The sequence below is a fragment of the Ranitomeya variabilis genome, chromosome 2 (genome assembly GCF_051348905.1).
Source record: "Ranitomeya variabilis isolate aRanVar5 chromosome 2, aRanVar5.hap1, whole genome shotgun sequence".
Classification (NCBI taxonomy): domain Eukaryota; kingdom Metazoa; phylum Chordata; class Amphibia; order Anura; family Dendrobatidae; genus Ranitomeya; species Ranitomeya variabilis.
The window spans coordinates 424,504,362-424,530,925 of record NC_135233.1 but is presented as its reverse complement, the minus strand read 5'-3'; the positions used below and the strand labels follow the sequence as shown (position 1 = coordinate 424,530,925).

General features: G+C 48.4%; 1 protein-coding gene across 2 annotated transcripts; it reads left to right on the top strand.

Annotated features, from left to right (window-relative positions):
- The first annotated feature begins 886 nt into the window (after nucleotides 1–886).
- On the top strand, nucleotides 887–26,098 carry LOC143806354 (NADH-cytochrome b5 reductase 2). 2 transcript variants are annotated; one of them, XM_077286662.1, is made up of 9 exons: nucleotides 887–1,081; nucleotides 15,062–15,208; nucleotides 16,153–16,225; nucleotides 16,381–16,487; nucleotides 16,828–16,957; nucleotides 17,210–17,293; nucleotides 20,995–21,080; nucleotides 22,791–22,890; nucleotides 24,870–26,098. In XM_077286662.1, exons 1-9 carry the CDS (start codon nucleotides 1,079–1,081, stop codon nucleotides 25,040–25,042), a joined length of 903 nt encoding a protein of 300 aa, XP_077142777.1. In that variant the 5' UTR covers nucleotides 887–1,078; the 3' UTR covers nucleotides 25,043–26,098. The 2 variants fall into 2 exon arrangements, with proteins under 2 accessions (XP_077142777.1, XP_077142778.1); XM_077286663.1 differs by lacking the exon at nucleotides 887–1,081 and adding an exon at nucleotides 11,423–11,468.
- The last annotated feature ends 466 nt before the right edge of the window (nucleotides 26,099–26,564 follow it).

The following is a 26,564-nucleotide window of genomic DNA, read 5'->3' as shown; positions in this document are numbered from 1 at the left end:
CTGAAGCTCCCCATTATCAGTGACGCCATAAATCCTGCGCTATAAATGCCGCCTGCCTCGGTGTGAACAGTGCACGATCGCACCCCACCCTGTAGCATCCCACCCTCCCAGGGGAGCGGTGCACCCATAAAGACAGGCAGGCCAGGCCAACCCTTTCATGGAGTTTCTTGTAGATTTTGACTTTCAGATTGAGCTCCATGCATGAAGTTCGTACTTGACATTGCACATACAGGCCCTAGTACCCTGGGGCGCAGCCTTACGCCCCTCGCTATATGAGACTGTAAGATCCTATGTAATGCCCCAGGGCGGCTCCGGGGCCCCAGCCAAACATTAACGCCAGATTACGTGGCACTACAGGTTCCAGGATGCACTGACAAAGGATCAAATCGTCTCTGCCTAATCCTGAAAAAAGAAACTGCGGCGCTCATTCATCAGTCGCATTGTCATTATTCTGTCTTCTCTTTTGCGCATTGTTAGTGTAAAATGTTGCACGATCCTTTTGTTGTCGCCGGTTTACACTATTGGATGGATTTTATCCTCTGCTTTGAATCAGGAGCAAAACTAAGATAAGAAGATTATGCGATATTCCAAAAAAGTCACAAATGATAAAGTGGCCGATAACAATGAGAAATCACAAGCGAGAAGACGAGCCAGATTAAAAAAATGACGAGGATTAGAAAAAAAAATGCAAAAAACTGCAAAAGTCAGATGAATTTGGTGCAAACATATAAATTCTTCACTTCCAAACTTTTACTAAAAAAGGGGAACTACAAGACCCAATGTTTACAGGTAAAACAATAATCAGCACTTCCTCCCCTATCATGTACACACTCACAAGTCCTAACTTGGACCTCAAATACATCACTAAGTGTCAGCAGAGTGAGCATTGGTCTATTTCAAATCTGTACCTGTGGCACCACAAGTTCCAGCATGCATCATCACACCTGCAGCCTCCTCTCCCCTCCCCCCCCTGGCATTGGCCCCTGAGCAGGAGGAGGATCCTGGCCTGGAGGGAGGAGGCACCTCTGATATCAGGAGCTGTCTGCTGCCCTCCACTGCAGCAAGCAGAGCTCCCATCATGGTAAGTGCAGGGCTCCTCTGCTGCTGGGGCAGGTTGCATAATTATTCACACCTTTGCGAGACATGGACTTACATTGTCTGGATGCACAGGACTCTGAGCTGCGGCCATCAGAGGGTTAATAGAAGCAGAGTATCGACACAATGTAACAAAGGTGTAAATATTGATACAAAGTGTCTATTAGTGATACAGCTGAAATAGCCAAACAGCACCGACATGTTCTGTATCTATTAATTATCTATCTATTTATTATCTATCTATTATCTATTTGTTATCTATTATCTATTTATTCCATCCATCCTAGCTATGCTTGTTTGCTTTTCTGGGTGTAGCAGGTCATAGTGTGAATACGGTTATGACTCCGATATCGCAGTGACCAGAGCGATCCCATTGCCCGGACGCCTCCTCCTTGTCTGACACTACATCCCATGACCGGCTCGGCCCTGCTACATCTGTGTAGTATCTCCATTCATATGTTCCCGGGCTGATGTATAGAGAGGGAGGGCTGAGCGTCCATGAGCCCCATGCAGTGGATGAGGTGGTGTCAGGCCATGGGAGGGTCGGTGGCTGCGGATTCTGGGATAGCCCATTATAAAGCCTGGGGCGCGGGGCAGGTGCATGATTTCACTGTTTGCACATATAAGGGGGATTAACATGTTGGCATTAGCGAATTATTGAATATTGGGATCATGTTACAGAAAAATCCTCCAGCAAAGAACGTAAGTCACTGGAAAATGCTTGTCCTTGGATAGATTTGAACCAATAACCCGAGCGATGGAAACCTACAATGCCGACCTGTGGGAATAATGTTATTATTGCATATATTCCAGCTACTATGTCCTACTGTTTATTGGTGCACGAGTTCCTGTCTCCAACAATACTGTTATATTGTCAATATTACAGGACGCTCTCGCTCACTGTTCACACTGTGTGTAGCTGGAGCACATTCTGCTTTCACTTTACAAGCCGGCAGACGAGATGCTAAGATCCCGAGCTGTAAGAAATACCAGTTGTAAGCTGCGTTATCTTTTTTTTTTTTTTTAAACTTTTTATTGAAAGATTCTACAAAATAATATAACAAGCATGTGACATTGCAGTGTAAAATCAGAGTAATTCATCTAATCATCATCTACAATATCGGTTATAGAATCATACTTTCAATGACAAAACAAGTGAAAAAGAACATTAAACATAATGTATTCTCAGCAGCATTGCACCATCAACTAGGAGGTTCTTTATCAGGGTTCTGAGTTTGAAACAATTCAGGTTAGGCTACTTTCACACTGGCGTTTTTTTACCTCCGTCGCAATGCGTCGTTTTGGAGAAAAAACGCATCCTGCAAAAGTGCTTGCAGGATGCGTTTTTTCTCCATTGACTTGCATTAGCGATGCACTGCGACGGATTGCCACACGTCGCAACCGTCATGCGACGGATGCGTTGTGTTGTGGCGGACCGTCGGCACAAAAAAGCTACATGTAACTTTTTTTGTGCGACGTGTCCGCCATTTCCGACCGCGCATGCGCGGCCGGAACTCCGCCCCCGCCTCCCCGCACCTCACAATGGGGCAGCAGATGCGTTGAAAAACAGCATCCGCTGCCCCCGTTGTGCGGCGCTTCCACAGCTAGCGTCGGTGCGCTGCAACGTCGCATAGCGACATGCAGTGCACGATGCTAGTGTGAAAGTAGCCTTATAATAAGCAAATATTCCTGAGTCCACATAAAGCAAGCTGCGTTATCTTTGTTCATGAATAAATCTACCTTCCCTGATGAACAGCTGGACTGTACACAGATTAATCCACTGCCAACATAACCACCCAGCCACCGTGCTGTCCAGGAGCTGTTTACTCGCCAAGTCATGAAAATGACTCCATCATCTATGCAATGGGAACTGGTTTCTCTTCCCAGCCACTCACTTCAGTTTTTAAAGTGTGCCTGAGAGGTGGAATCTCGGCATGCTCTGTCCGAGTTGAACCCATAACTTCAACAACATTACTAACCACTGAGCCACCATGCTGCCCAGGAGATTATTTATAGGTAAGTTATCAATATGACTACCAGCAGCACTGGCAAGATCATGAAAGAGTTAGCTACATGCCCAAGGCATCAAATCAGTTAATTGATTTTAATTTCTGAAGTGTACCTGAGAGGCGGAATCTTATTATTGTTAATCAGAGTTGAACCAATCACTCCAGTGCTAACCACTGAGCCACTGTACTAGCTGGCAACAGCCATTGTAATATTCGGCAACTGCCACTCTGCTACACTATAAGCATCACCAAGCCACCATCATGCATCACTGGAGGAATCAATAAGCTCCCACTATGCTTCACTGTAGACATGCCCAAGCCCCCCGTCATGCTTCACTGTAGGCAGGGTGTTCCTTTCAGTTTATGCTTCATTTTCCCTCCTCCAAACAGTACATAATGACACTTGGGTTACAGCATATTGACACTAACATTTTGAGTCCAGGGTAATGACACCGATACCTTGAATAGGGAGTAATGATGCTGACAATTACTGGACAGAATAATTACACATTGATTCTTGGGATATACGATAATGACACTAAAACTTGGGGTTCTCCTCTCTCTGGCTGGATGTTCATCTAGTTCTCATCATCCATTAGTGACAATAACCCTGAGTGAAGAATGAAGCTACATTGTATCTCGTTGTTTGTACCTCCCCATACTGGTTTATGGTGAATCTTCTGATTTTTCTTCTCTGTAGTTTATGCTCCTCCTGGAGTCGGTCATGCAGATGATGTGATCTTCTCCTCTTTGCACAATGATAACAACTATCAACAATCTAAATGTAGACAATTTATTTTTTGAGATGTGAAATTTATACGAGGTCGAGATCTATACTGTCCTACAGTCCAGAAAATTATCTGGTATAACAATATGTAGTATATAACCGCACCTCACATGCAAAACCTGCACTGGAAAATAAAGATATGTAACTGGCCGGACACGGTGGTGAACCGTCCACTGACCCAGTGCGAGGGTAAGGCGGTGTCACCATCCATTTTTGGATTTGTGGCAGCTCTGGTTCCACTTTGATTTAAATGGAGCCTTTATCCTTTCAGGGCCAGCGGGGGTTAATGTCAGTTTCCGTTGCTGGAACCCTGCTGCAACTGCAGAGGGGCTTGGTCAGCTGATGTGGGTGGTGACCACTCCCACCATGCTTTATATAGTCACCTGATGCATCAGCTGACTGTCGGTGATAGAGCATTCTATATTGACCAAGCCTGGAGGAAGGAGCTCTCCGGCTGCTGCGGTGTTTCTGCTGGTTTCCCTATCAGTAGGGCCTTCCTCTTCCCATTTCCATCCCATTGTGTGTGTGTCGTGCCATCCGTTGAGCTACCCCCTGTGGGGTCGCTACATATCGTGACAGGCGATACAAAAATAGGGCACTTAACCGGTAGCAATATAGAAAATAGCTTTATTGATAACAAAAGAATCTTCCCCTGACGAAGCTACAGTTGATAGCGATACACGTAGGGATGGTGGGGATCATTCATGCTGCCTTACATTGCTTTGAAGATTTGGTGAGTTTATATTATCTTTTATTTTATTTTTCTAATTATATCACCATAACCTCTGGGTGACACTTGTTATATTGGCATTGCATGTAATGATCAGGATTCAGAGTCCATAATTATTTTGTAAGTAGCCTATGACCCTGCTGATTTACTCTATATTTAGTCTATGCTTTACTCCTATATAATATTCATAACTATATAATAACGGCTTATGGGTGGTTTAATTATGGGATAGTATACCTTCATCCGCTATTTAATTATAAAGCATTATCAGGTAGCATCTCTATCTTAATAGACTGTATTTTGGCTGCCATTTGCTACTTTGAATCCTTGTATTTGTTTTAAGTGTTTTTAAATATTCTTATTATGTATGTTATGTGCACTTTCTTTTGTTATCAATAAAGCTATTTTCTATATTGCTTGCTTGTTGAGTGCACTATTTTTGTACCTTTTTTTTTCTTCTTTTTATATTTACTTCTTTTGGTTACAACTGTAGTGCAGCGCCCCCACTGCCGCAGGGCCGAGGGGTACCCGGTACCGGGCCTCTGAGTCTCTGCTCTGGGGTTGTCACGGTGGCTAGACCTGGTCCGTGACCCTGCTGAGGGGCGCACAATGAAAGGTGGTGGAATGGTGCTGATGTTATGGTGCGGTGTAGTGCCGGTCGCAGTCAATAACGAGGACACCAGGTTGCAGTGTCTTTACCTCTTTACTGAAGGCTTCTGAGTCCTCAATCTGGAATACGGTTAAGGGCTGTCCCACACGTCCAGATAATTCCGGTACCGGAATAAATCGGTACCGGAGTTATCCGTGTCCGTGTGCCTGGGAACTCACGGAGGCCATACGTGCGGCACACGTGTGCCGCCCGTATGGCGAGTGGGTACCACACGGAGCGTGTGGTACCCACTCTGCATGGTGCTGAAGCTGCGATTCATATCCTCTCTGCAGTAGCGTTTGCTGCAGAGAAAATATGAAGAATAGTGTTAAAAATAATGATTTAGGTGTCCGCCGCCCCCCCACCCCCTGTGCGCCCCCCCGCTGGTCAGAAAATACTTACTCGCTCCTTCCTGGTCTGGCCGCGGCTTCTCCTGCATGCGGTCACGTGGGCCCGATCATTTACAGTCATGAATATGTGGCTCCACCTCCCATAGGGGCGGAGCCGACTATTCATGATTGTAAATGATCGGCCCCACGTGACCGCATACAGTAAGCCGCGGCCAGACCAGGAGGGAGCGAGGGAGCGGGTAAGAATTTTCTGACCAGCGGGGGGGGGGGGCGCACAGGGGGTGGGGGGGTGGGGCGGCGGACACATGGATCTTTATTTTTAACACTATTCTTCATATTTTCTCTATAGCAAACGCTGCTGGAGAGAAGATATGAATACCGGCTTCAGCACCATGTGGGGGGGACAGCGCTTACTGTAGCGCTGTCTCCTGCACGCACACGGACCCCAGACGGAGAATGTCCGTGTGAGGTCCGTGTTTTACGCGGACCCATTGACTCTATTGGGTCCGTGTAAAACGTGCGCTCCCACGAACACTGACAAGTCTCCGTGTTTGGCACACGGAGACACGGTCCGCAAAAAATCAATGACATCTGAACAGATGCATTGATTTTTATGGGTCTACGTGTGTCAGTGTCTCCGGTACGTGAGGAAACTGTCACCTCACGTACCGGAGCCACTGACGTGTGAAACCGGCCTAACAGGGCTGCGCAAGTCCGGCCGGTCCGATGGCACCTCCAGAGTTCCCTTTGCAGGTGGAAATCTGTGCCTACCTTCCTGCGCTTGTGTTGTGGTCCTCCCCTGCTGTGCTTACGGGATAGTACCCCACAACTGTTGTCTGTTTCTCGCGTTCCCTCACAACTCGTTCCTGATGTTCTCCCTCTACATCCCCCTGATCTTACGGTTAGGACGCACCCGTATGACGGGGAGGCTCGGAGCTCTTCCGGGACTCCAGCGTCGCCCCACTCCTGTTGTTACCCCCCCCTGTGTCTTCCTGGGTCTGGGTGAGACATCCCGCCTGTAACTGACTGTCCTGCCGTAGGTTTGAAGTTTGGCTTGGAGCTCTATACTTCCTCGGCGTTCCGGCCACCGGTTATGCGCCTCAATAGGATGTTGCCTCGTCTTACAGCACGACTCCTACTGGTATTCTCCTTGTTGCATTGATCTCGTTTCTTACTCAGCACAATAAACCTCGCTTCTTGTCCTTTCTTGGGATACCGCCGCTATATTGTGCAGGCGCGGTCCCGTAACGTTCTCTCTGGTTGCTAGGCCTCTGTCAGGATCCCACCCCTGACAGGGACCTCTCTGAATCTTCCCCCACAACACCCTCTGCCACAAGGTGTTGCCTGGTTCCAACCCAGTCAGCTTTCTCCCTAACTTCCTGCCTAACCCCCAGTTTTAACAGATTGTGAGCAGTGGCCTACTAAATAGAACCCTTAGCTCCCCCTGGAGGCCAGACTGTGAAATGTATTGGTGTCTGTGATACCTGGTCAGATGAACTCCTTCAGTGCCATCAGACGTACCACAGCCCCCCTTAGTGGCGGAGCCACAGTACTGCAACGACCAGGACTCTGGGGCGCTGCACTCCCCCCCGGTTAAATCCAGTACTCCTGGACTGGGAAGAAAACAACAATACATGTCAGCAAAAAGACATACAATTTTGAAAATGCAAGTACAAGTAAACTTTTTAACAGAGCTTCCCTTTATGGGAGGTGAGGACACTTGAACATTACAAACATGGTTAAATACTTTAAATAACATCCTATAAATAACTTTTTACCCAACCGGGTATTCTATTAAGTGCAAAATTTGTGAACAATAATTTAACATTGCCTTTAAGGACGTACTCGCTAAATCCACTAAAGACCTTCTTATAAGACATTATAAGGCTACTCAACTTTTCTACATTCTCCTACTTTACGTCTGCAGGACCGCCTGTCCTAACTGCTCCAGACCTACTGCCTCTCCTTTTTGTACAGGACCGCCCCTTTCCGCCCGGGCCTACTGTCCTTCCACTACTATACACAGTATAGAACATATCATTTTTCTTTCAGTTCAAGATCACTGAGCCATCTCTGTATGGCTCCTAGGAGGACTCACTAACTAACCCCGTACGGGTTCACTTCCTGTCCTCGTTCTTCTATCAACATCATTAAACATTTCTTACAATCAACTAGTTAGCTACATTTAACTTTCATATATCAGCATTATTACTTTTCCTTTTAGAGCATCATCATTCTCTAAGTACTATCAATTAACATCCCCTTTAAGAGGGGACCAAGTCTCTATGAGGTAGTGCAACTTCTCAAGCTGCAAGTCTGTTCGCAATAAGGACTCCGGTAATGTTTTCAAAAACAGTATCTTCACAAAGTGTCCTTTCTTTATGTAAAACCAGTAGAGAGCACCTTTAAGAAGGTGCAAACTATTTACAACATCAGTTTGTGAATCATTCACCGTCCATGATTCGGCAGTCTTTTGATAACTGAGCAAAAGTAGAAAACAAACAAAAACAATAGGGATCCCGGGTCAACAAAGGGATCCCTTTAAGAGTTAACCCTGAACGGGTTTTAGCAAAGCAGCAGAAAAACAATGAACTATTTACAATCAATAAAGCATTTTTGCTTACTCAGATTGTGGCTTTGCAGGATAGTTACTTGAACCACTCAGGAGGCAGCACCGGCGGAGGCAACCCCCTAGGGTATTGCGCACCGCCTGGTACTGCGTAAGGGGAAGTGTTGTCCCATCTGGGGGTCTGCGTACCCACGGTCTTCAGTTCTGGAGCAGCAAGAGCACCACCCACCTGAAGAGGTGCCTCCTTGGCCACGAGGGTGGTCGAGGTGACGATGCTGCATGTCGTGGTCTTGACCATAGTGCACGTTGGGGTGACCTCGGTGGTCCTGGTGACGATCATGGGCTGACCACAAGGGGGCACCTTTGCTACAGGGGTCAGCTTCACTGGCACCTTAATCGGGGGTGTCACAGGGTTCTGCCTCTTGTGGACATTCAGGGCAAACCACCCCTTTTCCCCAAAGTGCCTGGTGTAACTAACTTTGTCCCCCGGGTAAAGATCCCGGTCTGGGTGGCCCTCTCTGAGATGGGACTCCACATCCCTTCGGTTGACAAACACCTCCGCATACAGACCCGGCTCTTTAATGAAGCCCCAGCCTCCGCGGAGCTTGAAAGTGGTGATGGTGCCCTGCCTGCGCGGGGCCTGGTGAGCGGCGGGGTCCTTGCAGGCCCGGTCCTTGACCGCCAGGTCTTTTTGATGATGGGCCTCCAGCCCGGCCCGGTACGCCTCTTCCTTTTCCTCCCACTGCTGTTCCAGCTGGGTCTGGTATTCCTCCCAGCTCAGGGCCTGCACCATCTCCCCTTCCCGGGTCTTCACCCCGGGGAACCCCATGAGGTTGGATCCTGGGTTCACCCAGCGGCATACCGTGCGCTCTGCATGGGCTTCACACAGCAGGGTAGTTAGCAGAATTGGGGCTTTCAGGAGGTGCTCCATACCCGTTGTCTCCTCCCATGGTAACAGGCGCTGGCGTCTATGGGTCCCAGGGAGAGGGGGTGCCGCAACGGGGCCTACTAACAAGCCCTCTGCCAGCGGGACGGGGTCGGCGGACTCACCAGCCGATGCAGGCTCCTCCTCCGCGGCGGGTTCCGCTGGCTGTGTCGGCGAGGGTCTCAGCAGCGACTCCTGTAGCGGTACGGGATCCGATGCCAGAGGTCTTCCTTCCGGCGCCACCTGGTGCAGAGCCGGGGCCTTCACGTTCAGCTGAAGGAGCTGCTGGATCAAGTCTCCCATCTCAGCCTGCAAGAGATCAGCGCTGTCCGTGGAGAATTGGCTGCGGTGCTCGTCCGGGTAGTTGGGGGAGACTTCTGTTTCAACCCCACATTCGGGTTCCGAGCTGCTGGCCATGGCATCCTCCACGTGGGTCGCTTCCTGATCCTTTTCCCGCTCTCTCCTTCGTGGGCGGTTTCATTTTCTGTCTCCGCCCACCATTGAGAATCAGGAGGCGGATCTCCGCTGCTGACGGACACGTCCTCACGGTGCAGAAATATTTAGACTGGGCGGCCATTGTCCTTCGCTCTCCAGCTTGTCTACGCCCACTCCACGCCTCTCTTCTTCTCCTGCGCTCTCCTCAGCACTGTAATGGCGGATTTTGGTGGCAAGTGGCGCGGCACAGTCTTTGCAATAAGTCACAGTCCAAGTATAATAAATCACAGTTCCAAGGCACACATGACCTGATTCTTCAGGCTTAAGTAGATCCTGTTCGTGATGCCAAAAATTGCAGCGCCCCCACTGCCGCAGGGCCGAGGGGTACCCGGTACCGGGCCTCTTGAGTCTCTGCTCTGGGGTTGTCACGGTGGCTAGACCCGGTCCTTGATCCTGCTGAGGGGCGCACAATGAAAGGTGGTGGTATGGTGCTGATGTTATGGTGCGGTGTAGTGCCGGTCGCGGTCAATAACGAGGACACCAGGTTGCAGTCTCTTTACCTTTTTACTGAAGGCTTCTGAGTCCTCAATCCGGAATACGGTTAACCGGGCTGCGCAAGTCCGGCCGGTCCGATGGCACCTCCAGAGTTCCCTTTGCAGGTGGAAATCTGTGCCTACCTTCCTGCGCTTGTGTGTTGTGGTCCTCCCCTGCTGTGCTTACGGGATAGTCCCCACAACTGTTGTCTGTTTCTCGTGTTCCCTCACAACTCGATTCTGATGTTCTCCCTCTACGTCCCCCTGATCTTACGGTTAGGACGCACCCGTATGACGGGGAGGCTCGGAGCTCTTCCGGGACTCCAGCGTCGCCCCACTCCTGTTGTTACCCCCCTGTGTCTTCCTGGGTCTGGGTGAGACAGCCCGCCTGTAACGGACTGTCCTGCCGTAGGTTTGAAGTTTGGCTTGGAGCTCTATACTTCCTCGGCGTTCCGGCCACCGGTTATGCGCCTCAATAGGATGTTGCCTCGTCTTACAGCACGACTCCTACTGGTATTCTCCTTGTTGCGTTGATCTCGTTTCTCACTTAGCACAATAAACCTCGCTTCTTGTCCTTTCTTGGGGTACCGCCGCTATATCGTGCAGGCACGGTCCCGTAACGTTCTCTCTGGTTGCTAGGCCTCTGTCAGGATCCCACCCCTGACAGGGACCCCTCCGAATCTTCCCCCACAACACCCTCTGCCACAAGGTGTTGCCTGGTTCCAACCCAGTCAGCTTTCTCTCTAACTTCCTGCCTAACCCCCAGTTTTACCAGACTGTGAGGAGTGGCCTAATAAATAGAACCCTTAGCTCCCCCTGGAGGCCAGACTGTGAAATGTATTGGTGTCTGTGATACCTGGTCAGATGAACTCCTTCAGTGCCATCAGACGTACCATAGCCCCCCTTAGCGGCGGAGCCACAGTACTGCAACGACCAGGACTCTGGGGTGCTGCACTACCAGGGATGACCCCCAGCTATGGCCAAATCAAAAGATAGAGGATAATAATTACCTCTGTACTCACTCACGGAACCAGTGTAAAACCCCCTTTACGCGCTTTTCGATAGTTCTTCTTCCGGGGGCGTATGTTAAGGAGGGGAAATGAGGGTCTATTTAAATGAGTTTCCAGCCAATCATTTAAAAACCTAAATTGTCATGTGAGAACGAGATAACCGACGTAATATCTGATGCGCCAATAAATGGTGACGTAAATATTGTGTGCCGCGTTGCCTGGCTACCCCTAACAATTCAGTATACATGGACGGATGCCTTTACATAGTGCGCAGCTGCGGAAATGACAAGAGATGACGCAACTGCCCAACACTACGTCGCCTAGCAACCTGAAACGGTCTCAACAGGTACAGCAATTGTGCAGCTGCGGAAGTAAGGTAACGCGACTATTCAACACTGTGTCGCCTAGTAACCGAGACGCTTTCAACAAATATAGCCGTCTCATGTGTTTAGACATGCCTTAATGTAATGCGCAGCTGCGGGATTACTGCGAGATGATGCGGCTATTCTGTGCGGCGTCGCCCAGCAACCAAGACGCTCTCAACAAGTAAGGCAGTATTGTGCTTTTGGACCTATGCCTTTATCCAAATATTAAAAAACAGATCGCATGAACAAAGGGAATATACATTGTCCATACCGAATAATCCAACAACCATAATACTTCTAAGCTCATGAATTCTCCCATGATTAATCAGATACAGAACTTTAAGATGTACCAGAGCGTCTGTTATGACACACTCATAAATATGGAGATCCCAAACGGTACCATCATACAATATATGGCTTAAATCCAACAGTACATAGATATATCTAGTTGAATCATAACGTAACGTGAATATCTCAACGTGAGGTGAGACGTATTAACTGCAACAGTGTACTAATAATAAAAAAATGAGAAAAAGGACTAATTTGTAAGTGAAATAAAATTGAGATTAATCAGTGAATGTGTGCATAGAAGGAAGCCGGATTGATGGCGCATATGCAAATGAAAACACAGCTTAATGGGATCCACGCACCCACGGAAATGGGCACACCAGCCTTAAGGGGTGGAGTGGGGGGCTCAGGCCTGTACCGCAGGTGAGAGGGTCCAGCTATGGTATCGGTGCTGTGCACACTACCAACTTCCCATAGTGTAGAATGACCATGAAATAATAGAATATAAGGCACTATGCACAACGCATGTGTTATAAATGACATAATAATATCATTAGTTCAAAAAATTAGTTAAAGCTTAACCAATGTGCAAAAGTGCTGGGTGCAAGGTGAATACCAGTAATCCTGATGCATATATACTGTCCAGCCCCTACTGGGCCATATATTTCATAATGTCCATACTTAAGACATATAAACTGCCACCAAATGTTTGACAGTCCAAATCCGTGGGTTTTACACTGGTTCCGTGAGGGAGTACAGAGGTAATTATTATCTTCTATCTTTTGGTTTTGCCATAGCTGGGGTCATCCCTGGTAGCGTTTGTAACCACGGTACTTGTTTAAGCTTAGATGTACAATTGTATATCAGGCTATAAGCCTTACAGGCTATTCCTGACAGCTAGGTATATATGCACATTGGCACTTTAACATAGCAGGTCTGTTCCTCAGGCAATTATTTTGATATAGATGTATATGATTGAGCTCCGGTAATAGGTTATGCTATATAATGAGGTAAATACCACAAGAATATACGGAGTACACGTCCAAATCTTTTTGTTAAAAAGATATAAATACAATTTTTAGTAAACCAAATCAGTACATATATAGTAGCAAAATAACAGACAGTATCAAAGAATTCAGTAAGGGAAAAACTAGGAACAACAGTGTCTGCCCCCTGACGAAGCCAACGCGAAACGTGCGTTGGGGCTTAGACGGTGACCCCTGGTATTCTGCATTATGGGTAAGATTGGAGGATTCGGGTTGTGGTATCTAGTGCACGATACCTTAATGATATTTAGACTATGGGATGTACTATACGAAATATGGCAGTAACCCGTTCTCCTTATCTTCCCTCCTTGTTGTGATATGCACTAATAGCACTTTACCTATGAAATAGTTGCAGATATACCTAGGGGATATCACCGTTTTTTCAGTGTTGTTCCTAGTTTTTCCCTTACTGAATTCTTTGATACTGTCTGTTATTTTGCTACTATATATGTACTGATTTGGTTTAATAAAAATTGTATTTATATCTTTTTAACAAGAAGATTTGGACGTGTGCTCTGTATATTCTTGTGGTATTTATCTATGTTTGCTGGAGTGTCCTTGTTATGTGTAGGTAATGCGACCTCTGCCTTTGACACATATAACACATGGCTATGAGCGTGTGTAAGAGATCGCTTTCTCTTTGGTCCATGCTGGGCTGTATTTATTATATAATGAGGTATCCTATGTATTTTAAACCTGCTGAGGCTCAATATCTGTATTCCTTATAGAACCAGTTTGTGGATTGGAGGCATTCTTGACATTATGTAAATACAATTTTGAAGTGAAAAAAATATTTTATTATTAATAAAATTTCTATATTCGAACTAAACATTCTGTGGCTTGGTTTATTACCTGTGAGGCCTTTTTGTTTGTATGTTCTGACACAAGTAGCAAGAAACATATATTCAGCTCAGTTGCGACTGAGCTGTGAAAAGTCCTTTTTTGGACTTAGTAAAAATTTTTCCAACTTTCCTCCCTCTCATTTCCCTAAATCCTAATGTTCCTCCAACCCTCAGGATAGCAGCTGGTTACCTCCTTCATACAGGTAACACCACAGAACGTCCATCACTGGCCCCTACCTGTAGGTCTTTGGAGCAGGGGTGGACGCCCACCAGAGAACAGGGAGAACATTCAAACTCCTTTCAGATGTCATCCATGGTGGGATTAGAACCCTGGACTCCCATGCTGCAAAGTACCAGTGCTTGCCACTGGGCCACCGTGCTGCTCGGAAGATAACCTTTGGCAAAGTCATTAATATTACTACCAGCACCGATGGGAAGATCAAGAAAAACCACAGCAGGTCCATATGCAATTTGTAAAGGACAAATGAGAGGTAGAATTGCTCCGACCTCATACAGAATTGAACTAAGGACCCAAGCGTTGAAAGATAATCGAGATAACCACTGAGCCACCATAGCATTGCCTGATGGCTAGGTGATCAATATACCTTTCAGTACCCACCGACAGGTCATGAAAAGGAAGAGCAGACTTTATTCGAGGTCTCTGATTTCATTTTCTAAGATGTGTCTGAGAGGAGGAATCTCATTGACCTCAGTCAGAGTTGAACCCAGGACACCAGCATCAGTGATAACCACTGAGCCATCATGCTGCCTGAGTGCTATCCTCTGGGTAAGTCATCTATATGACTCCCGCCACCTATGGGAAGGTCAGGAAAAACAGACATAGCTGCCCAACACATCTAACCAATCTGTTCATTGATTTCAATTTCTAAAGTGAGGTGGATTGTGGTGTAACTGGGACTGATCCTCAGTATTATATTCTATGGTTATTATAGAAATGCAGTGTGTATGGTGCAGAAATACCGCTATACTGACACAGGCCCATACTGTGTAACCGTGTCCCCTGCTCACATATGACGGTCACTGTGTAACACATGATATACCATGAGTAAAGCGCTGCAGAATATGTTGGCGCTATATAAATAAAGATTATTATTAATAATAATACTGCTATACAGTGCACACATGGCTCCGTTCATTTTTTACCTCTGGTTTTATTGTCTGCGGTTTCTGAGTTTCTCCCGGTAAACAGTGAATATGGCACAACCCCCGGGGGCACAGATAAAGTCCCGTTCACACTAGTACATTCCTGGTCCGTGCAGCCGCCGATGGCAGATGACACTGTGTGTCCGTATTATATGGTACGATGGTGATATCAGCGAGCCCCACAGATAGAAGAGCGGGACACTGCGTCCTCAGTGCTGACATGATGGCTGCACAGTGACGCGCTTCGCTCCTCTTGTTTTTCAGGACACCGGTGTGATGGTCGCGCTCGCCGTGGTTGGAGTCACCCTGCTATTATTCCTCATCCGATCCTTAGGATCTCAGCAGAAGAAAGCAGCGGTCACCCTCCTGGATCCGAACACCAAGTATCCGCTGCCGCTGATCGACAAGCAGGTACTGCAGTGTGAGGATGACTGGTGGCGAGTGCCACGCGGTCCCCATAGTGTGCCACGTTCTGCCCCTTGTATACAGGCCCTGGCATCACATACCGCCAACAAAATCTCCCTTCACTGTGACCCCCTTCTACAGTCCCTGCACCTACCACAACGTGTTGTGCCCCCTTTGTTGTGAGTTTCGCACCAAGGCTTCATCTGAGACCTTCCAGAAGTGCTGGGAGATTTGCCAAATCTTCACGGGAGTCCAGGAGGTCGCCCCTAAAATAGTGCCAGCTGCAGTGCACCCTGGGGAGGATAGACGGGCAGCCCTGGTCATGCTGCCATCACGGGCTCAGTAGAAACAGGGTCAAGTGACCACTGATAACATCGCTGAGCCACTGATGACATCACTGAGCCACTGACGACATCACCGAGCCACTGATGACATCACCGAATCACTGATGACATCGCTGAGCCACTGATGACATCACTGAGCCACTGATGACATCGCCGAGCCACTGATGACATCACCGAATCACTGATGACATCGCTGAGCCACTGATGACATCACCGAACCACTGATGACATCGCTGAGCCACTGATGACATCACCGAACCACTGATGACATCGCTGAGCCACTGATGACATCACCGAACCACTGATGACACCACCGAATCACTGATGACATCACTGAGCCACTGATGACATCGCTGAGCCACTGATGACATCTCTGAGCCACTGATGACATCGCTGAGCCACTGATGACATCACCGAACCACTGATGACATCACTGAGCCACCGATGACTTCACAGAACCACTGATGACATCACCTGATGTAGTGGAGGATCTCTTGGCGTTTTGTAAGGGCAGGGATGTATGACTATTGGTATTTAGGGCGTTGCTAGTCATGCAGCACTCTGACGTATCACCGGAGGAGAGTTTGATATATTCTCTATTTTCAGGAAATCAGCCATGACACCAAGAGATTCAGATTTGGCCTCCCGTCGTCCGAACACATCCTGGGGCTTCCTATAGGTAAGAACTGTGCACTGTAGGACTAACAAACATGGCTGCTTCCTGCCGAGATTAGTGCCTCCCTGATGTGCAGGCCGTGTGTGGTACTGCGGCTGGTGAGGGCGCTGCTGTCTGCAGCCATGTTTCCCTATAACTGTACCGACTTTACCACACAGGGCAACACGTTTATCTGTCAGCAAAAGTGAACGGCAGCTTGGTGGTCCGGGCGTACACCCCGGTGTCCAGCGATGAGGTGAAAGGTCACGTGGACCTTGTTGTAAAGGTAAAGTATTGCTGCATGGGACAGAGGCATGCATATAGGGGCCCCACTGTAAGGGGTCTGCAGTGCATTGTGGGTAATGTAGAAGGCACTTTATCATCCCCCACAATGCACAGCGCACGCTGCTTGCAGACACTGAACCTGAAGGGGGCGCTGTTTGTAGAAAGAGACAATGAGCAGAACTGTGAGTGCAGCTCTGGATGTGATTGGAGACAAATAGCGGCTTCAGCTGCCGCTCCAGAGTTCTGCTGATGTCCTACTGGTTCGGGGTCTGCGGGGGGCCATGCTCTGCATTGTGGGGGACGTAATAAGCCTATAGTAATTCGTCCTTTCTGCTCCACAGGTTTACTACAAAAAAGTGCACCCCAAATTCCCGGATGGGGGGAAAATGTCCCAGTATTTGGACGGCCTAAAGATCGGGGACACCGTGGATTTCCGTGGCCCCAATGGTCTTCTGGTCTACAAGGGAAAGGGTGCGTGCTCCGCCCCCTATACGGTGACTGACAGGCAATCGCTTACATAACAATTCCCTGAGACTAATTGTGGGAAGACTCCAACACGTCGGGATCCACAGAGTCTTCACTCACCAGGAATTGCCGTATAAGCGATTTCCTATTCCACATCTCTGCGACGGACTACAACTCCCAGCATGGCTCGTTCCTACATCCCTCCCAGCATCCGCTATGACGGCTCCGGTGCCGGACTCATTTCCTCTTATCTTTCAGGTAAATTCGCCATCAGACCAGATAAGAAGTCAGAGCCTCAGACTAAGTCCACTAAGCACCTGGGGATGCTGGCGGGGGGGACAGGTGAGTGCTGCGCCGGAGGGAGGGAGGAAGGGACAGAGGAGTGCTGCGCCGGGGGGAGGGGGAACAGGTGAGTGCTGCGCCGGGGGAGGGGGGAAAGGTGAGTGCTGCGCCGGGGGGGAGGGGGAAAGGTGAGTGCTGCGCCGGGGGGGGAGGGGGGAAAGGTGAGTGCTGCGCTGGGGGGGAGGGGGAAAGGTGAGTGCTGCGCCGGGGGGGAGGAAGGGACAGAGGAGTGCTGCGCCGGGGGGAGGGGGGAAAGGTGAGTGCTGCGCCGGGGGGGAGAGGGAAAGGTGAGTGCTGCGCCGGGGGGGAGGGGGGACAGGTGAGTGCTGCGCTGGGGGGGAGGGGGGACAGGTGAGTGCTGCGTCGGGGGGGGGGAGGGGGGACAGGTGAGTGATGCGCCGGGGGGAGGGGGGACAGGTGAGTGCTGCGCCGGGGGGGAGGGGGGACAGGTGACTGCTGCATCGGGGGGGAGGGGGGACAGGTGAGTGCTGTGTAGGCAGGGAGGGGGACAGGTGAGTGCTGCACTGGCGTAGGGAGGTACAGGTGAGTTCTACGTTGGCGGGGAGGGGGGACGATTGAGTGCTGCGGTAGCAATGGGGACAACGGGCGAGTGCTACACCGGCGGGAGGTGCTTTGGGTATGACGGGTGAGTGTTGCATCGACGGGGGAAGGGGATGGGTGAGTGCTGTTCAGGCTGGGGGGGGGGGGTGGGAGAGCTGCGCTGGTTTGGGCGGGAATGCTACATACATCATCTGACTGCGGTAATATGACATAATCCCTGAGTGACAGGTGAAACGCGCTGGTGTGTGGACGAGGCCTCGTGGAATATCCGCAGGACATACCGCACACTGGCATACAATGGCCTGATGACATTATAGCGGCATGTGCTGTAGTGACTGCTCTGCTCTGACATGTGCTTTCTCATGCACTATATGGCGGTCATTCATTATTCTGTGCACGTCCCGCATCATTGTGTGGATGGTGCACCGCAGAATTATTTTGGCACAGAATAGCAGTGTTTTGTGGACAATGTACAGCAGTATTATATAACCATTGCATGGCGGTATTATGTCAGAATGGTATGGCAGCGATATGTAAGCACTGTATGACACTTATGTGGGCACTGTATTGCTGTATTATGCATGGCAGTAATATGTGGTCAGTGTATGGCGATATCATGTTTGCACTGTATGGCAGCAATATGTGGTCAGTGTATGGCAATATCATATTTGCAATATATTGCAGTAATATGTGGTCAGTGTATGGCAATATCATGTTTGCACTGTATGACAGGAATATGTGGTCAGTGTATGGCAATATCATGTTTGCACTATATGGCAGCAATATGTAGTCAGTGTATGGCAATATCATGTTTGCACTGTATGGTAGCAATATGTGGTCAGAGTATGGCTATATCACATTTGCACTATATGGCAGCAATATGTGGTCAGTGTATGGCAATATCATGTTTGCACTGTATGGCAGTAATATGTGGTCAGTGTATGGCTATATCATGTTTGCACTATATGGCAGCAATATGTGGTCAGTGTATGGCAATATCACGTTTGCAGTGTATGACAGTAATATATGGTCAGTGTATGGCGATATCACGTTTGCACTGTATGACAGTAATATGTGGTCAGTGTATGGCGATATCATGTTTGCACTGTGACAGTAATATGTGGTCAGTGTATGGCGATATCATGTTTGCACTGTATGACAGTAATATGTGGTCAGTGTATGGCGATATCACGTTTGCACTGTATGACAGTAATATGTGGTCAGTGTATGACGATATCACGTTTGCACTGTATGACAGTAATATGTGGTCAGTGTATGGCGATATCATGTTTGCACTGTGACAGTAATATGTGGTCAGTGTATGGCGATATCATGTTTGCACTGTATGACAGTAATATGTGGTCAGTGTATGGTGATATCACGTTTGCACTGTATGACAGTAATATGTGGTCAGTGTATAGCAATATCATGTTTGCACTGTATGACAGTAATATGTGGTCAGTGTATGGCAATATCATGTTTGCACTGTATGACAGTAATATGTGGTCAGTGTATGGCAATATCATGTTTGCACAGTGTATGACAGTAATATATGGTCAGTGTATGGCAATATCATGTTTGCACAGTGTATGACAGTAATATATGGTCAGTGTATGGCAATATCATGTTTGCACAGTGTATGACAGTAATATATGGTCAGTGTATGGCAATATCATGTTTGCACTGTATTGTAGTAATATGTGGTCAGTGTATGGCAATATCACGTTTGCACTGTATGACAGTAATACACTCACCGGCCACTTTATTAGGTACACCTGTCCAACTTCTTGTTAACACTTAATTTCTAATCAGCCAATCACATGGCGGCAACTCAGTGCATTTAGGCATGTAGACATGGTCAAGACAATCTCCTGCAGTTCAAACCGAGCATCAGTATGGGGAAGAAAGGTGATTTGAGTGCCTTTGAACGTGGCATGGTTGTTGGTGCCAGAAGGGCTGGTCTGAGTATTTCAGAAACTGCTGATCTACTGGGATTTTCACGCACAACCATCTCTAGGGTTTACAGAGAATGGTCCGAAAAAGAAAAAAAATCCAGTGAGCGGCAGTTCTGTGGGCGGAAATGCCTTGTTGATGCCAGAGGTCAGAGGAGAATGGGCAGACTGGTTCGAGCTGATAGAAAGGCAACAGTGACTCAAATCGCCACCCGTTACAACCAAGGTAGGCCTAAGAGCATCTCTGAACGCACAGTGCGTCGAACTTTGAGGCAGATGGGCTACAGCAGCAGAAGACCACACCGGGTACCACTCCTTTCAGCTAAGAACAGGAAACGGAGGCTACAATTTGTACAAGCTCATCGAAATTGGACAGTAGAAGATTGGAAAAACGTTGCTTGGTCTGATGAGTCTCGATTTCTGCTGCGACATTCGGATGGTAGGGTCAGAATTTGGCGTAAACAACATGAAAGCATGGATCCATCCTGCCTTGTATGGAGCATCTTTGGGATGTGCAGCCGACAAATCTGCGGCAACTGTGTGATGCCATCATGTCAATATGGACCAAAATCTCTGAGGAATGCTTCCAGCACCTTGTTGAATCTATGCCACGAAGAATTGAGGCAGTTCTGAAGGCAAAAGGGGGTCCAACCCGTTACTAGCATGGTGTACCTAATAAAGTGGCCGGTGAGTGTATATGATCAGTGTATGGCAATATCACGTTTGCACTGTATGGCAGCAATATGTGGTCAGTGTATGGCAATATCATGTTTGCACAGTGTATGACAGTAATATGTGGTCAGTGTATGGCAATATCATGTTTGCACTGTATTGTAATATGTGGTCAGTGTATGGCAATATCACGTTTGCACTGTATCACAGTAATATGTGGTCAGTGTATGATGGCTTAGTTTAGACACTGCATGGAGGTAATATATGGGCAGTGAATGGTAATATCATATTGGCACCATATGGCAGTATTGTGGGCACTGTTTTGCAGCATAATGCTGCTATTGCATGACCGTCCTATGGGTATGGTGATATTATGTCGGCCATGCCTGTGTGTATTCTGTGGATATGGCGGTGATATGTGGACACTGTATATCAGTGATATGCATGCGGTGTATTGCGGTATTATTTTTTACTGTCCGCTCTCAGAAGCTGTGACGACTCTTCTCCCGTCTTCAGGCATTACTCCGATGCTGCAGCTGATCCGTCACATCACTCAGGATCCGAACGATGACACGAGATGTTACCTCATATTTGCCAACCAGGTAATAAGAATCAATTATAGAAAAAACGCAGTGAAAGTCTCACATAATGCGCTGCTGACTATTGGACATAAAGACGTCTACTGTTCTCAGTTATCAGCCGCTCCCATCAGAGAAATAGGAAACCTTCTGTGTTCAGTATTTTCTGGTTTTGTGCAGTTTTTCTCCACTTTCTCCTTCGCACGGGATCTTTTTTCACCTATTTCCTGTCATACTACATCCTGCACTGATCCTCATCACATCCCATCCATTTGTACACAGACATCGCCTTGTGTTAGATATCACAAGATCCAGTGGATTACTTTCAGATTGTGCCGGTGATGAGGAAGCTGTGCTGTAGAGGATGCAGAAATAGATCCCAGAAACGTGAAGGAAAAGCAGAGATGGATCAGAGATATTCTATAGAGAAGGAGGAGTAGATCCTATAAATGGAGGAGGCAGACACAGGTCCCAGCTATGGAGGAGAAAGAAAAAATCTTAGACATGGAGGAGTAGATCCCAGATATGGAGGAGGAGTAGATCCTAGACATGGAGGAATAGATCCCAGATATGGAGTAGATCCCATAAATTGAGGAGAAGGAGGAGAAAGAAAAAATGTTAGACATGGAGGAGTAGATCCCAGATATAGAGGAGGAGTAGATCCTAGACATTGAGGAGTAGATCCCATAAATGGAGGAGGAGGCACACATAGATCCCAGACATGGAGGATTAATAGACCCCAGATATGGATAAGGAATAGATCCCAGATATGGAGTAGATCCCAGATATGGAGAAGGAATAGATCCCAGATATGGAGTAGACCCCAGATATGGAGTAGATCCTAGACATTGAGGAGTAGATCCCATAAATGGAGGAGGAGGCAGATATAGATCCCAGACATGGAGGATTAATAGATGCCAGATATGGAGTAGACGCCAGATATGGAGGAGGAGTAGATCCTTGACATTGAGGAGTAGATCCCATAAATGGAGGAGGAGGCAGATATAGATCCCACACATGGAGGAGGAATAGATCCCAGATATGGAGTAGACCCCAGATATGGAGGAGGAGTAGATCCTAGACATTGAGGAGTAGATCCCATAAATGGAGGAGGAGGCAGATATAGATCCCAGACATGGAGGAGGAATAGATCCCAGATATTATTATTATTATTTATTTCTATAGCAGCATTGATTCCATGGTGCTGTACATGAGAAAGGGGTTACAAACAGAGTTACAGATATCAATTACAGTAAACACGTTTACAGTGACAGACTGGTACAGAGGGGAGAGGACCCTGTCCTGGCAGAATGGTTATTGCAGGCTGTAGGCTTTCTTGAAGAGATGGGTTTTCAGGTTCCGTCTGAAGGATCTGAGGGTGGTGGATAGTCGGACGTGTTGAGGCTTGGAATTCCAGAGGATGGGGGATATTCAGGAGAAATCTTGGAGGTGGTTGTGTGAGGAACGAATAAGTGTGGAGGAGAGTAGGAGGTCTTGGGAGGATCGGAGATTACGTGAGGGAAGGTATTGGGAGATTAGTTCAGAGATATAGGGAGGGGACAGGTTGTGGATGGGTTTGTAGATCAGTGTTAGTAGATATGGAGTAGATCCCATAAATGGAGGAGGAAATAGATGTAGATCCCAGACATGGAGGAGTAGATCCCACGTTTGGAGGAGGCAGGTGCAGATTTCTGGGATCTCGGAGGTGACGGATCTGCTGTTTCTCTTCTTTAGACTGAAGACGACATTTTAGTTCGGTCAGAGCTGGAATCTGTCATGAAGTCTCATCCGGAGCAGTTTAAGCTTTTCTACACTCTGGACCGTCCGCCACAAGGTAACGCATCTGTGTACCGGCCCCTATAAGCGTGGGAGAGGGGCAGCCAGACCCAGAGACTGGTACATGGGGGGGTCCAGGGGTCGCTCTGCCACAAGGTAACGCATCTGTGCACCGGCCCCTATAAGCGGGGGAGAGGGGGGCAGACCCAGAGACTGGTACATGGGGGTCCAGGGGTCGCTCCGCCACAAGGTAACGCATCTGTGCACCGGCCCCTATAAGCGGGGGAGAGGGGGCAGACCCGGAGACTGGTACATGGGGGTCCAGGGGCCGCTCCACCACAAGGTAACGCATCTGTGCACCGGCCCCTATAAGCGGGGGAGAGGGGGGCAGACCCAGAGACTGGTACATGGGGGGGGTCCAGGGGTCGCTCCGCCACAAGGTAACCCATCTGTGCACCGGCGCCTATAAGCGGGGGAGAGGGGGGCAGACCCGGAGACTGATACATGGGGTCCAGGGGCCGCTCCACCACAAGGTAACCCATCTGTGCACCGGCCCCTATAAGCGGGGGAGAGGGGGGCAGACCCGGAGACTGGTACATGGGGTCCAGGGGCCGCTCCACCACAAGGTAACCCATCTGTGCACCGGCCCCTATAAGCGGGGGAGAGGGGGGCAGACCCGGAGACTGGTACATGGGGGTCCAGGGGCCGCTCCACCACAAGGTAACCCATCTGTGCACCGGCCCCTATAAGCGGGGGAGAGGGGGGCAGACCCGGAGACTGGTACATGGGGGTCCAGGGGCCGCTCCACCACAAGGTAACCCATCTGTGCACCGGCCCCTATAAGCGGGGGAGAGGGAGGCAGACCCGGAGACTGGTACATGGGGGTCCAGGGGCCGCTCCACCACAAGGTAACCCATCTGTGCACCGGCCCCTATAAGCGGGGGAGGGGCAGGCAGACCCTGGGACTGATGCATGGGGGGTCCAGGGGCCGCTCCACCACAAGGTAACACATCTGTGCACCTGCCCCTATAAGCGCGGGAGAGGGGCAGCCAGACCCAGAGACTGGTACATAGGGGGGTCCAGGGGCCACTCCGCCACAAGGTAACACATCTATGCACCGGCCCCTATAAGCGGGGGAGAGGGGCAGCCAGACCCAGAGACTGGTACATGGGGGTCCAGGGGCCGCTCCGCAACAAGGTAACGCATTTGTGCACCGGCCCCTATAACCGGGGGAGAGGGGCAGGCAGACCCAGAGACTGGTACATGGGGGTCCAGGGGCCACTCCGCCACAAGGTAACGCATCTGTGCAGCTTGTGCACCGGCCCCTATAACCGGGGGAGAGGGGGGCAGACCCGGAGACTGGTGCATGGGGGGGTCCAGGAGCCGCTACAGGAGACACTAGATAGTTGGGGGCCACTCGTTAATGCTCTTCAGTTTATGCCTCTGACTGTAATCACCCAAAATTCTTTTAGTTAAAGGGGCGGCTCCTGCGTTTTATCAGTACAGGGCATAGGCTGGGGACCTGGACCCCAGTCATTGGGCTAGATGGGCCGGTACCGCCACCTGGGCTCTGATCACAATGGCCGTCACAGGGTTTCTGACCCTCACTATGGGCCCATCTATCGCCCCTGGGCTCTCAGGTTAATAGATGTATATGGGAAAATATATGTGTGTTCGCGAGACATTCGGTATAAAGGATGCCATCTTAAGGGGCTATTTTCATCTCGTAAGCCATAACATATCACTGGGATCCCATCTCAAGGATCCCCGTGCATTCTGAGTGTAGGGGGCACAAATTCAGCATTGTGCTCCATTTTTGTGTTTTTTCCCCCTGCTCTTTGGTGCTTCCAGCTCCACAGGACACAGACGCCAACCTCTTCGCTCTGCCGCCACTTACTGACATGGGAATAGCCATTAACTTAAAAATCCCTAATAACCCCATTAAGGGAATGGCCAAGCTGAAAGGCAGGACAGGGAGGAACAAGCATCCCGGGGGTCTGGTGGTCTAACATTCACTATTTCATACATTGTATCCAGGTTGGAAACATGGAAGCGGATTTGTCACGGCCGACATGATAAAGAAGCATCTGCCTCCCCCTTCAGACAACCCCCTGGTGCTCATGTGCGGCCCCCCACCTATGATCCAGTTTGCATGTCAGGACAACCTGACAAAGCTCGGGTATCCGGAGGAGCGGAGATTCTCCTACTAAGACGGACTGCAGATCGATGCTGGAAAGGACTACTGGATCCGGATGAATGATGGATGTACGGGACCACCCACACAATACCCAGCGGGGGGTGCCAGGTGCCTACTTCCTTCAATACCTCCACCTGATCTTGTGATTCTCCTCCTCAAAATATTTTTTAATCCTACTGCTGTCAGATATGTTCCTGTCCACGATGACTGAGGTTGTGCGACCACTATCACAAAGTCAATAATGTGAGTGTCTGTGTTTTTCGTAGGGCAGTGTCTGAAATGGCAAGTTTCACTGACTTAGGCCCTGCAATAACTGTGTGTCTGTCACCTGTAGTGCTCAATTAAAGGGGTCTTCTGTGTTGCAAATTATTCTCAAGGATCACAGATTGGCTCCACTGCATGCAATACATGTAGACTGACAGGGAATCCATTAATTGTAAACGTTTTGTAAGGGCTATACAATGTCTATTTTAGTAAGAGGATGTGATATTTTTGCTGTTCACTTTATATTTCTTACAGAGGGTAGTGATAAAACGAGTACTAATTTTAACATATCTTGACAGTTACTAAAGCTGTGGTCTACATACTGCTGCTTTTCAGCTTTTGCAAAATTACAAACAGGCACTGACAGCCAGGAGTTTAAGCTTTTCTACACATTGGACGTCCGTAGATTTGCAGCCTTAGTAGATTTTCAGCAGCTGCAGTATTACACTTTACAGATCACTCGACTACAGTAAGCTATTTCCTGCAGTCATAAATTATCTATTTTTAGTATATCTATTATGAAGCTGAACATGGGATGGCTGGCGACCCCATTACAGTACCCTAATAGTTGTATTTTTTTTTTTGCATTGAGGCAGATGAAATTGTGATACACTGAACTACTGTTTATCTAGCTGTGAATTGCAGAATAAGAACCAACTCAGGATCAATATTTCTTTGTAAGATGTTTCATGATCAAATTATAACTTAAGATTTGAGACTGTAACATTTTGTACATCTTTTATTGTAATAATGCCCCATTGTCATCGGAACTGGTTTAGATGATTAAACTTCATCTTTAAACTTGTTTGTTGCATAAAATGTTATTTCAGCTTTGCCCCCGTTAAAGAAAATGTATCACCTATGTTATTTTTAGATTTAAGTCCAGATACTGATACATATTTTTGCTTTGTAAATTGTTTTTATCTTAGGATTCTCTCTTCTAATTGCTGTACATGATTATTGGGGCAGATATATTGCCTGAGTTGCTGATAACCGCATTTAGAGGTTTGCTTTACCGCAGCCACAGTGATCAGCAATGCAATAGGTCTTCCATGGGAGAGTGTTGTGGGCATGCTCTGTGATATGTGCAGAGATCATTGTGCAGGGAGAAGGAAGAGGTGAACCTGCAGAGGGGGAGTAGAGTTGTGGCCATGTTGTGTGATTGTGCATGGTTCATTGTACAAGGAGGAGTAGGCGATGAGGCGAGACTTATCTATGGAAGAGTGATGAGTGCATGCTCTTTGGCCTGTGCAGGGGTCATTGTGCAGAGA